This window comes from Amblyomma americanum, chromosome 8 (genome assembly GCF_052857255.1).
Source record: "Amblyomma americanum isolate KBUSLIRL-KWMA chromosome 8, ASM5285725v1, whole genome shotgun sequence".
NCBI lineage: Eukaryota > Metazoa > Arthropoda > Arachnida > Ixodida > Ixodidae > Amblyomma > Amblyomma americanum.
The window spans coordinates 61,555,449-61,568,404 of record NC_135504.1 but is presented as its reverse complement, the minus strand read 5'-3'; the positions used below and the strand labels follow the sequence as shown (position 1 = coordinate 61,568,404).

The 12,956-nt window shown below is 45.3% G+C and overlaps 1 protein-coding gene across 2 annotated transcripts in view; it reads left to right on the top strand.

The window, feature by feature from the left end:
* The window catches only part of LOC144101765 (angiotensin-converting enzyme-like), a 38,678-nt gene that overhangs the window by 9,019 nt on the left and 16,703 nt on the right, over positions 1-12,956 (top strand). For both annotated transcript variants that reach the window (XM_077634953.1, XM_077634954.1), the window contains exons 2-5: positions 454-696; positions 8,667-8,825; positions 9,050-9,158; positions 9,813-9,956. In XM_077634953.1, the coding sequence (XP_077491079.1) occupies positions 478-696; positions 8,667-8,825; positions 9,050-9,158; positions 9,813-9,956 (631 nt within the window). In that variant the 5' untranslated portion in view covers positions 454-477. The remainder of the gene's footprint in view (positions 1-453; positions 697-8,666; positions 8,826-9,049; positions 9,159-9,812; positions 9,957-12,956) is intronic.

Below are 12,956 nucleotides of genomic sequence, written 5' to 3'. Positions count from 1 at the left end.
TTTTTCAATAGGGCTGATATTGGTCCAAATATGGACACATCTGGCTTCAGAGGAAACACATATGTGTCTCATGTGAATTCATAAGGAACACATATGTCTTTATATGTGTCCCTTATGAAGTCATATGTGTCCAATACAAAATCATATTAGACTTTTGTAATATGAGCCGCTCCACGCTGCAAATCTACCATTCTGTGAGGCTCATTGCACCTTAGAGTACATAAAGGGATCACATTACCGGAGAGAGCGCAATGTCATTTCCTAATAATCGAGCAAGAACTCTAAGTTTTAAATGGCGACAAGCGAAGCATGTATTCGTCTTATAGGGTGATTTTACACAGTTGTCCATTATAACATAGAGTTGCTACCGCTTCTATTAATAGCACTGTTTAACATTTCTTTGGGACCAGAATGAAAATAATATCAGGCTCTGTATCTTGCTCCATGCCACAGACTGCAGGCGCTGCTCCTTCCCAAATGGCGCTGGCTTCATGGGGCCTTCGTTTCGTTTGGCTGATCGTAATCTGTGCACCAGAAGCTCTTGATGCCTTCGCAAACAAACACTGCTTTGAAGAAGCAAGGGCAAAAGACTACGCGTCTTACGTCAACCGCACACTAACAGCTGCTGCGCATAGGGCAGTAGTTGCCGACTGGAACTACGTCACCAACCTCACCGAGTACAACAAGAACCAAAGCGTGAGCCATTACTACTTCTATATCAAGTTTTTCTCGGCCTGTGTTTTGCCAGCATTTAGAGACATGCGCTGACGGCACCTTTCACTTCTAAATGCACACAGACCCTTCTAAAAAAGTGCACAATGCAAGAAATTTTTGCGGACAATGCCATTTCAAAGCATAAAATTATGTTTAATCGAATGTCTTGAAATCGGTCAATGGCTTTCAAGACAGTCTTGGGAAGCGTTGTACAAGGACTGTCCCGTGGTCGCGTTCAAAAATGCAGGAGTGAAATAATTATGACATGATATTAAATTCATTGCTGTTTTTGCAATCCAGAAAGCAAACCGTACCCGCCGCGGTGGCTCAGTGGTTAGGGCGCTCGACTACTGATCCGGAGTTCCGGGTTCGAACCCGACCGCGGCGGCTGCGTTTTCATGGATAATAATAATAATAATAATAATAATAATAATAATAATAATAATAATAATAATAATAATAATAATAATAATAATAATAATAATAATAATAATTGGTTTTGGGGGGAAAGGAAATGGCGCAGTATCTGTCTCATATATCGTTGGACACCTGAACCGCGCCGTAAGGGAAAGGATAAAGAAGGGTGTGAAAGAAGAAAGGAAGAAGAGGTGCCGTAGTGGAGGGCTCCGGAATAATTTCGACCACCTGGGGATCTTTAACGTGCACTGACATCAGCGTTTTCATGGAGGAAAAACGCTAAGGCGCCCGTGTGCTGTGCGATGTCAGTGCACGTTAAAGATCCCCAGGTGATCGAAATTATTCCGGAGCCCTCCACTACGGCACCCCTTTCTTCCTGTCCATCTTTCACTCCCTCCTTTATCCCTTCCCTTACGGCGCGGCTCAGGTGTCCAACGATATATGAGACAGATACTGCGCCATTTCCTTTCACCAAAAACCAATTATTATTATTATTAAAGCAAACCGCAGTGGATGCAAATGTGAACCGTAATATAAGTCAAATTTTGTTTTCTTATTCTGTTAACAGACAATACGCGAAATGCGCAGCGCCATCGCTTAGCGCTCTAAGAAATAAGGCCCGCCAAGTTGGTTCGGTCGAGAGAAAGAAACAGCCGCCCGGCGTCATGTGACATTCCGATGCACTGCTGCGCTGCGCTGCGCAGTCTGTGAGGGTACTAAGACGCGTGCGGCAATCAGGTATACGCTCCTGCTTATCCTTTACTAGTTTTACTGTGTGCGACGTATTAAGGGCACAAATTGCAACGCTAGGTATGATGTGTGATCGCAAAGACCCGTTTACGGGTTTAGGTTTCTGCGCTGATTATTCATAAGGGTTTTTTTTTCATTCAATGACACTGACGACACTACTTGTTTTCTCTGATCAGAAGAGGCCCAGTTTCGTCCGCTTAGTAACTCTCCAGCAGCGCATAATCGCTCGCAAGTAAACATATCGTCAAGCACCCGAACGACGAAATACAGTGCACGGGGCATATTTTCTCCAGCCGCCGCATGCCGGTGTTGCTTAAGCATATAGTCTGGCCGCAAACAAGAGCTTTCAATAATTTACCGGCCAGTCGTGGCTATGCGCACTCAATTCATCCAGCCGAACCTCGATCGGTCGAGCCGTGACTTATAGTACTGCGCACTCAAATATCCACGCGCTGATTACAGCTTAGTTCTCTACTGGTTGATTTGCAGTATTTCTCCGGTATTCAGTTATTTCTAGCAGCTCCAGCAAAGATCCCTCCACTGTGAAGTTGTCGCAAGGTGCCAAACATTGTTTTCCGCTAATGTCGTTCAATCACACCCACATATATTTTATGCGCGGTAATACGTGCTAGCGATGTAATGTGCACCATGTATAAAAGCTCACGTGGGAATGTTATATCTGTTCAGGCTTAATACAATTGATATCCACGTGACTATTGTTCAAGGAACGGAGGTTCTTTAAGTTAACCCCTCTTTTCATGGCAGCATGGAAGGTCAAGACATCAAAGGAAGGAAATGTAAAAAAAAAATGCTTCTTTGTTTGCTTGCATCTTGCAGACCACTAAAGACGGCTTTTCTCTTGGTAATATCGACTAACAGTGCAATATCGGCAACGCGTGCCTTACACCTTGTTCAGAATGTGGCACTACAAATTGAGACAGCAAAACAAAAAAAAAAGGCAACTGTGCAGGGCTCTGTGGCGGTTACGTTGAAAAGCGCGGATGTGTCTCGGACATTGGACACTACGTAGCTCGTCTTGCGTGACTACACTGCAGGGCCGCTAAAGCCAGACCGCACAAAATTTTGCAGTTCCACTGAAGTTGCCCCAGGCCAACGCAGCACAAACCGCTCGCTACCCTAGCAGGTGTATTTTCAACCACTCGAAATAAAAGAGCGATGATAAAGCGCCACGCCTGAACAGCTGCGTAAATGCGCGCATAACGGCAACGGCACTTTTTTTTACGTAACGCACTTACCGGTGCCGATTCTTGCCATCTTCAGCAGCGCACTTCAAGCGAAGCAGAGGATCTGGTAGAAGTAAGTTGGCTCTGACTAAACGAAAAGACGGGGCCTACATTTGGCTGCAAATAAGTAGTGGAAGGAGTGCACGGCTGAAGCTTCGATTTTGAGGTTCTACTCCCGAGATTCATAACAGCATCACCGATATCAAGAAAGCACGGCAGCATATGGCTCACATGCTCGACCAAACCAAGATGAAAACCGGAAGGCATGGGCCCGATGTTGCCAGACCATCATGTAGTTTTGGAATAGGATCTATTTTCAGATATTTTTGAACATTCCCATTTCAAGCTTTGCTTCTCCATGCTCTGCGTCTTACTAAGTACAAAGAAGGGTGAGAATCGAGCAGCACCGCAAATCAAATGTTCCTGCGTGCTCACAATTGAATTTTTTGGGCTTGGCCGCGCACTTCCACAGTCTACAAAAAAAAGCTAGAAAATTTAAAGAAGGGCCTAGCCTCTGGCTATGACACTGACTCTCGTTGCTGACGCAACGGTTCATCAATCTAGGCACAAAACAAGTGTCCAATAAGGTCAAGAAAAGAAGATTACCTCATTTTTCTCGTCCTGAGTAATGTTACTCATTATGCAGGGCGTTACGGGAGAGAAACGCTTTGCAAGTAACGAGGAATGTTGAAGTTACCACGCTTTGAGGAAGCGAGTGCTGTCATCTGTCCAGCGCGTGCCAAAAGCTGCACCTCAAATTTTTGCAACTACCTGAGAAATGCAATGGAACATTTCATGGCCTTACGCCGCTTAGACTATTCAAACTTAGAGTGCCTTGATGCAGCTTCCTTTACAGGGAGGTTAAAACGGTGTAGTATATAAAGGATAGCCGGCTCCGCTGATAACGATGGGATCAATTTTGCTACACAGGAGAAAATTTGGTGGGCATCTGATAGGCGGCGCACGGATTTTGTATGGCAGCTGGTAGAACGTTCACAACGCGCCGCTGACTGAGCGGTTACAGGGCCCTTTGTGTCGGATGCTGATTTGGAGTCATTTTTTTCGACGCGCGAATCCGCCATGACATGTGTCGCTGTTGTTTGCTTTCTGGCAGGGTTGCCAGGTCCAAAAAAAAAGAAAAGTCGCCACAGGAACGGTAACAGTAGGCAGAAAGTAGCCAACCAGAGACAGAGAAATAAAAAGCAGCCAAAAAGTAGCCACGGGGCAGTAAAATAGCACAAAAAGACCACTAAAAAGCATTATTCGTTTAATGCTCACTTTATTTCAACGCTCGTGAAGAAACAAACGCCAGATGCGTCTTATAACTACTAAATCATGTAGAAAAGCTTTCTGAAAAATCGGCTATTTAGCAGTGCGATAAATGACTAGATAAACGCACATTTTTATCAAAAGCTTCTGTGCGATGACTAGAAAATTATGTATATAAAAATGTAAGCGTGAAATGTCAATGGAGTTGAACGTCCCAAAAAATGACTACAAAAGAGAACACGACGAAACTGCAACCACTCGGGCAACTCAGATGCGATGTTCACGCCTGCCGTAAATATTTGAGTTCACCTTCTCAATCATTTCTTGTGGAATAGGGAATCCCGAACTTGTGACATTCCTCAACTGTAGGCCAAACTTTATCCTCAAAATGGATACAAGAAGGTCATCGGACATTCTGTTTCTCAGTTCGGTCTTGGTCAATGCGACGGTTGAGAATACTCGCTCCGTGTCGGCGTTCGATATAGGCAAAACAAGCACCTTCATGGCTCCATTTGCAAGATGTTCCATGGGATTGGTGGTAGATGGATCTCTGTACTTGTAAACTTTGGTCCAGAAATCAAGGGTGTTTGCTTCAGAGCTAATGCCTTCCACTTGCTTCAAGTACCTCAACTCTCGTTCAAGCTGGCTTTGGGAACAACCAAATGTGTCAAGTTGCAATCCTTTGAGCGCTTTCATGCCATACGGCCCTAGAACGGACTGCGGACTGATGGCTCGCAAGTTTTGTAGCAGAGAGGTAGCATTTGGCAGGCGTTTTTGAAGGTCACATATGCACAATCGGAGAAAAGAAAAGCACCGGTGCTTCACAGCATCTTTCTCCTCAGCACTCAAGTTTGATTCTTGAAGGAATTCGGCAAATGTTAGTCCTAGGTCGGCGTCTTCAATGTTTAAAAAGATGGACTCAAGGTTTTCAACGTCGAGCTTGAGCAGGCTGTTGCTATCGTGTTGCCGCAGCACGTATGGCTTGACGATTCTCATCAACAGGCTCCTAAAAAGCTTTTCCAGTTCCTCAAACAAGCGGAGGGGGTCAACGTTTTGTCCTTGAAAAAGTTTGTTTACTCGCCGGATGTCGGCTAGAATCGGATGCAGGAACACTAGGCACGCGCGGTTTTTTGCATCCAAGTACATCTCCTTTAAAAGCCGTACGTTGTAGGCTCTGTCCAGCACAGTGGTGAAATGGCTCTTTAGTGTGTCGAACTGAGAAAGTATGCGCTCAATGCAGTCAGCGATGGCAAGCCAGCGTGTCCCTGACGGAGAAAGAATCTTCAAGGGTTCTTCATTGCCAGTCGCTGTAGCATCGCGGTAGAGGTTTCTGTAGGCTGCCTGCCGCGTGCTACAATGTGCAAAATAATTGTGGGTCTCTTTGACCATGAAAATCACATTAGAAGGCATTGCTTCCACAGCTTTGGCGGCTAGAAGGTCAAGGGAGTGACAAATTCACTTGACAAGTGTTAGCGATGGGTTCTCGCTTTCCATTTTTTCCCACAGGGAATTGTGTCGACCTCACATGGCACTCGCTCCATCAGTCGCCAACCCAACACAATCACTTAAGTGCAAGGAATGGTCATCGAGAACGTTTTTTTACTGTTTCGTAGAGCGACTCTGCCCGTCCATCCTCTGTTTCTTTCAGGTCGAGAAATGTAGTTGTCACTGCATTGGCTATTTCGCTGCAATAGCGGACTGATATGCACACAAGCTTTTTTACTGACACATCAGTTGTCTCATCAACCAGTATTGAAAATGGCTTACTGGCAAGGTCACGATTTAAGGTTTCTTCAAAATGCGGCCCGATGACGTTGAAAATCAGTGCGTTCAATTGAACACTGTGTCGCAGCTCGCCTTGTAGGATATCAGAGAGTTCATTGACGCAATTTATAGGCATGTGACAAGCCGTGAACAGAGCTATCTTGAGTGCGCATCGCTTCTGCTCCTCATCAGCTACTGCAGCAGGTGCCAGGACATCGCGAAGGCGCTGTTGGTTCGGCGGAGCAACGAAACTCCGGTGCTTCTTTGTTTCGGCGTGCTTGACGAGGTCCGCATAGTGAGCTCGCACTTCACAGCAGCAGTATTTGCATCTGACCAAGCACTGATTGCGCTCAGCAAGAGCGATCCAGTCTGAAAAAAAAAGAAACATTGAAAACGTAAGCTTTCTTTCCATACAAATAAGTCATTTCCCTAAAATATATTGGTGTCTTCAGCTGAGCCGCACTGCCTCCGTGCTCGTGCTTAGGAAGTGACGTCAAATACTACACGAGTGGCACGTCCACTTGCACCTCAGCTGAACGTGCGAAACATACGCAGAGAGCCGTTGCTCTTTCTGCCCTCTGTTCACCGTGGCCTCCGAGACTCTCGAAAATCTCAGAGGCCATTCTTACGAGCGGCCGACAAACGACTGCAGTCAGCAATTTGTACAGTTAGCAACAACCTATTCACTAACAGCACGCAGGACCGGCATTCATAGCGACGGTGGGCAATGCGGCAACCACGACCATGCTCATGAAATACTGCGATTGGTCTTGAGCAGGTTTGTAAGAGACAACACCACGGCGTTAAGCTTGCCTGTTTCGATGCATACGCTTTAGAGCAGCTAGAGTAACTTCCGAAAATATCTGCCGACGATTCTCAATCTAATCTCAGCTCCCTACATTGTCACTGTATCGATATATCTTTTAACCTATGCTCACGTTGACAAAAAGTACGATGTCATTAGTGCACGCATGCCAGATGAACCGCATTTGGTGTTCGCCGCACTAAAAATATTGACAAACCTTTAATTTTTTTCATACGGTCAAGGCACAGAGCTCGCCGGCCGTTCGCTGCGTGTTTGCAGCGCGAATAAATGCATTGCAGCCGCTACAGTATTCAACATTTCTTTAGAATACGCCCCCTTGTGATGCTTCGTCTGTTTTTTCCTCTTCTTCGATGCTTCCTATCGGCCACTGTGTAGTGAAATTGTCTGCGCCAACAGCGTCGTCCTCCCTCGACGTCTGCTAGCGCGCGCTGCACGACGTGATTGCACCGCGCTCCACCGTCGGTCTCCACGGTGGCGCGCACTCGTGTTGTGCTCGTACCAGCCGAACGTACGGCACGGCACGAGTGGCTTCCAGCCGAACGTGGGGCACCGCACGAGTGCGTGGAAAACTCCACGAGTGCCGTCAGCCGTAGACACCATATGTTCTTGCTCGACCATAAACTGAACGAATATATATTGGCGTTGGTTCAGCAAATTTTACAAGCATTTTTCTGAAAAATTATGAAACGCCATGGAAGATTTTAAAACATCTAAAGTGCTTTGAAAATTTGCAGCATAAACAACAATGCACTTCTTTTGTTGCAAAAGTGCACTCTTACCTTTCAGCTTTGTGTCATCCAGCCATTCCTTTCGGAATATTCGCTTTTAACAAGCATCCTTCCCCATTTTGCTGCTGCCTGTCAAGGTTGCTTCCCACGACGATTCGACAAACAGAATCGCTTAATCTGTCAACGGAATGTGACCATGCCTAATTGGCCGTACTACAGCTGCACCGTTGATATATTTACATTCTGTCTTTCTACAACAAGGAACACGCCGAACAGCATGTAAATGGATTCGTTGGATTAGGCAAAACTTTTGCAAAAGTAGCCAGAAAGTAGCCAAGTAGCCAACCTAAAATTTTCGTCGCCAGGAGGCTCAGAAAGTAGCCAATTTGGCGTAAAGTAGCCAAATCTGGCAACCCTGCTTTCTGGCACTGCACTGGCGCATCGCCTGCATCTATTGCACCGCTGGTCGCGACACCTATCTGTTTCGCGCCGCTGTCGTCAAGGGGCGCGTCGATGAGGTCCATGATGGGGTTATTTCTGCGACAAGTAGGAAGTTGTTTCCTTCCTCAATTTTCTCCAAACAGGATTGTAAAAAGTGGAAACCATCTATAAAGCCGCGTCAGCGAACAAAGACCAGCAGACGGAGAGAGTACAGCACAAGGCTGAGTGCCCGAAGCGCGCTGGGCAAACCTGCAGCAAAAATCCTGCAGCGCCTGCCGATTTCATTACGGCGCGTGGCAGTGGCCACCTGCGCCGCGCGTGACGTCACACGCGGCAGCGGCGAAAGGTCAGGCGACGGAGTCGGCGGCGGCCACCTGCGCCGTGCGTGATGTCACTCGTGCTCCGACATACGCCTTCTCGCGCGAAGCGCGGTGTTGACTAGCGTAGTGAAGCTTCCCGCTTCAAAACCTTTGTTTACTGCTACCTCGCCTCTCATACGTCTACTCCTTGCAGGTTGTGGAATCTCTCGCCGTCAAGAAGCTGGAAAAAGAAATCTGGAGAAACGTCACACAGTTTAAATGGTCTCGCTTCAAGGACCAAACGACGAAAAGAATATTCCGCAAGCTATCCAGGATTGGCACGGCGATCTTGAGTGCGGAGAAACAAGACAAGGTGACTAGTGGGCAACAGTCACTGAGTAATTCCTTTCTTATGGTCACATAAGATTAAGGCATTCTGCGCGGAAGGGAGGGGGATGAGCTGCACGCTGTCCTTGAGCGTTTTTTTCTGATACGACAGCACTTGAGACATTCGCGGTCTGCCGTGCGCCGTTATAAACAAATTATGCTCTTAAGGGGTTCATTATGGACCCTGGTTCATTTTTTTTTGTATTTCAGTTAGTCAATTTAATCGCCGAGATGCAAGAAAACCATGCTTCTGCGAAAGTGTGTCCTTTCCGAGGCAAGGCCGCGAAGACTGGGAAGTGCAACTTGTCTCTAAATCCAGGTAACAATTGAGTATTCTTTCTTAAAGGGACACTGAGGAGAACTCTATCATTTTTTTTGTTAGCAAAATCTGATAGTTCGGCATTTCATGGCTTTGTTGCCGCTTGTCCGGGCGCGAAAGATGCATTTATTTCAAAGAAATTTGGATTCGAAGATGAAAAAGTTTTTCCCGCCGCTCTGATTCAAACTCAGGGAACTCCTATGACGCCACGGCAACTCTTATGACGTCTCAGAACGGAGTGACGTGATACGTGACCTAAACGCAGAGTCCGTGATTTCTGATGGCTAGCGGTGCGGTGCGCAACCTTCCTTTGCCAGCCTCAGAGATTCGTGGTGTCCATGAAGTAAGGAAAATTCCTCCAAGGTGGCGCCTCTTGTCCTAGGAAGTCATCACGCTTGTACTTGCGAGATTGGCCTGTGGCGGCGACACCTGTATTTTGGTTCTTGCTATTTTCTACATTAGAAGAGCTTTGTTTTCAGTAAGAGTGGCGTTTTTGTGATCAGGAGCTGCTATTCTATCGATACAAGCCCACTTCAATTTCTCCTCAGTGTCCCTTTAAGTTCAACGAAACAAAGTCAGTTCGCAATGCATTTCTTACCGTAAGATATTTTTCTATTATGTGCCAACTATACTTCTGCGGACATGAACGACCAGAGATCAAGAACATCCTGAAACAATCAAGGAATTACAGCGAGCTACTGCACGTGTGGAACGAGTGGCGAAAGGTTGCCGGGAAGCCCATGAGAGGAAAGTTCCTTCGCTACGTCAAGCTCCAGAATGAGGCTGCAAGACTAAATGGTGAGAAGTCAGATGGCTTCCCTGCTTTAGACGGGAAGGGAAAGCTCCTACATCGTGAGGACTGCCTGATTTAAAAAACACCTTTTCTCAAGGCCAACTTTTCCATACCAAAATATTTACTGGCTGAATACTTTCAAACCAATGCTTGCTTTAGTGGCTGTTGGGGAGCGTACGAGAGATACATGGTTAGCAAGATATCGAGTCTGAACTTGTGAGTTTTAAGCAGCAAGAAACGTTTTCAGCTTCAATGCGAAAGCATTACATGGTTATGTCGCGTCAGCAAGAAGTGTAGATAAATGTGCGAAAGTTCAATGTGATGGGTAGTCCGTGAGTAGACCTTGAAATGGGAAAAGTCTGGTTGATGAATTGTAATTATTTAATTAAATTGAATGAATGAAAATAAATGCTGTGTTTGAAGCAGGTTTTTTGTGAGTGATTCGATGAAAAACGATATACATGCGTGAAAAGGTTTACTTAGTATAAAAAAATATATAATAAAAACAGAAATAAAATAAAATAAATGTTATTTCAAGTCAAAATATAACAAAATTTCAAATAATAAAAAGAAAAGAAAATGGAGGAAGAAAAAAACAACGGGAAAGCATTTCCGCTCTTAAGCAGATAAGTGCAATCGCGTATTTTTTTGGTTGTGTCGCTCGATATCGCCACCTGAGTTCGGCTGCTGCTGTTGCGGTTCCTGTTCACAGTAGTGCGTCTCGGCGTGTCTTCGGAGCTGGCGTGGCAAACAGATGACTCGCGCTGGGCTTGTTACCGCTCTTTCTGCCTTCAAGAGACGGCCAGCTTGGGGAGCTTTCATTGACTGGGATGCGCAGCAGCATTTGTCGTAATAGAGTACAGATGGTTAGCAGACATAATATGAGGAGCTAGAGCGCCCGGCTTTCTCACCAATTTGGCGAAATGCCAGTTTTTATTATTAATGCGAAAGCAGTTCTTGGCTGATGAGTGGCGTCACCGGAAGTTGTGTACAGGCGCTGTGGACGAAAGCTGTGGACATAGCAAGTCCGCACGAACTGAATAAAAGTGCGGTCATATATCGCCATCATGCGTTACCCACTGAAAACCCCCTTCGCAATGTACGGCGCTGGTCCAGTGGATGGCGCGCGCGTAGGCGTGATGGCGGACGAGTATGAGGGAGGAAGGATGCGCAGCAAAAGAAATGCTTTCGCATTACTGCACCTGAGTTTTTGTTTTCATTTTGCCCTTTGCTTCACTGCATTGATTATAGTCTGCTTATAGGCGCTTATCCAGTCTAAAATATCCAAGATATACGTACAGTGAAGAAGTATCCACCCAATAAAACGCTCAAGATTTATGATTGTAAAATAAAGACGTTAAGGTCAGTATTTATAAGCTAAGATGTCTTGGGTTCCTGGCCAGTCCTGCGGGCACAGGTTTGATTGCAGCTGCTACCTCAGGCGCTTTACGCCTGAGGTGGCGGCAGTGTCGAAGAAAACGCATGAGCGTAGGTAGCGACGCATTTCGGTGTTGGTTGTCTGTGAATTCAGGCCAGCTTGTATTTCGCGCCACCTTATGTCATCTACTGCTGCGGTTCTCTACTTGGAATAAAAAGGTAGTGCAAAAAGGATGACCACAGAAGGAGGACACCACAAACAATTTTTTTTCGTGTAGCTGAAAACAATTGATCAAACACTGTAAGAAAGTGCAGAAAATATTTACATAATCACTTTATATTGATGTGAACAGAAGCAATCGTACCAAAAAATTCTGGAAAAAAAAATTTTGAACGGGAAATTGTCTATGATCGCAACATTTTCATATATGTAAGATTTCACAATATCAGTCAATATACCCGCTAATCACACGACGGCAGTCTTGATTTTTTTTCTATTTACGTTTTCGCTATCGACAAAAGCGTTCCCCTCATTGCTGTTCTGTGGCAGGTTTAACTGTTCGGTATGATCTATGGAAACGCTTTAAAAGAAAGATTTTCCTAAATGAATATCACAAGAATGGACGATTACCTTCAATATTTGAGCAAAAGTATCTTACAGTTTTGCAATTTTCAAAAATTGTTGTCCGAGAAAGTTGGACATGAGAGTCTATAAGCAAACATTTAAAGTATACTTTGAAGTGACGGCTGTTTCCACAAAAAGAACACGCAGAGATAATTCGATAGTATGGATTTAAAGCACAAAAGAGTACTGCGTTGCAAATTAAATGTTTTAGGTACTCACCAGGACCAGCAGTAGAGTGGTGAGCTGGGCGATTCGGTACATGATTGCAGAAAGAAAGCAAACCAGCGCAGATGACGGAGACACAGAACAGGAACACAGGACGACGCTGGACTATCGACTGCTTTTATTTCAGAAACGATCACATTTATACCGTTCAGTATCAAACCAAGCTTGTGCACACATGACAGATTTACAAGAAAAGGTAGATTGCAGCATCACTGACAAACATCAGGACCGCAATCATTGTGCGACACGTTACGTTAAGGAGTTTGAAAATCTAATTTCTTTATCTAATAGACTAACCGTCGTGTCACTTACCCATCGATCTGCTTGTTTAACGATCTGCTTTTTTAGCAGTCGTTTAGCAAGTCACACTCCGCCCACATGGATGAGATATGTTGTGTTGGGTTTAGTGGCACATAAGCATCTAAGGCTATCGTGCGCCAAACACACGGTATAGGAAATTGTATTGTGCAGGATTTTATAAAGGTGTAATACAACGGTAGTGTAATGAGAATAAAGAGTGTTTTGCATTATAGAGACAGGGATGTTAGACTGGTCGAATTATGAAAAGCAAAAAAAAAGTGAGGCCGTTCATTTAATGCCATAATACTATGCACGCTAGAAAACTGTGCACGCTGACTCGCGAAGGCATGGAAATAAGCCTCATGAGAACCGGCCATCGCCATCGATGGCTGGTGCATGTGTCCAGAGACCGCACAACTGTACGCGGTAAAAAAAAAATTAATTGGCATGCATAGGAGCCTATTACTACACCAAAACG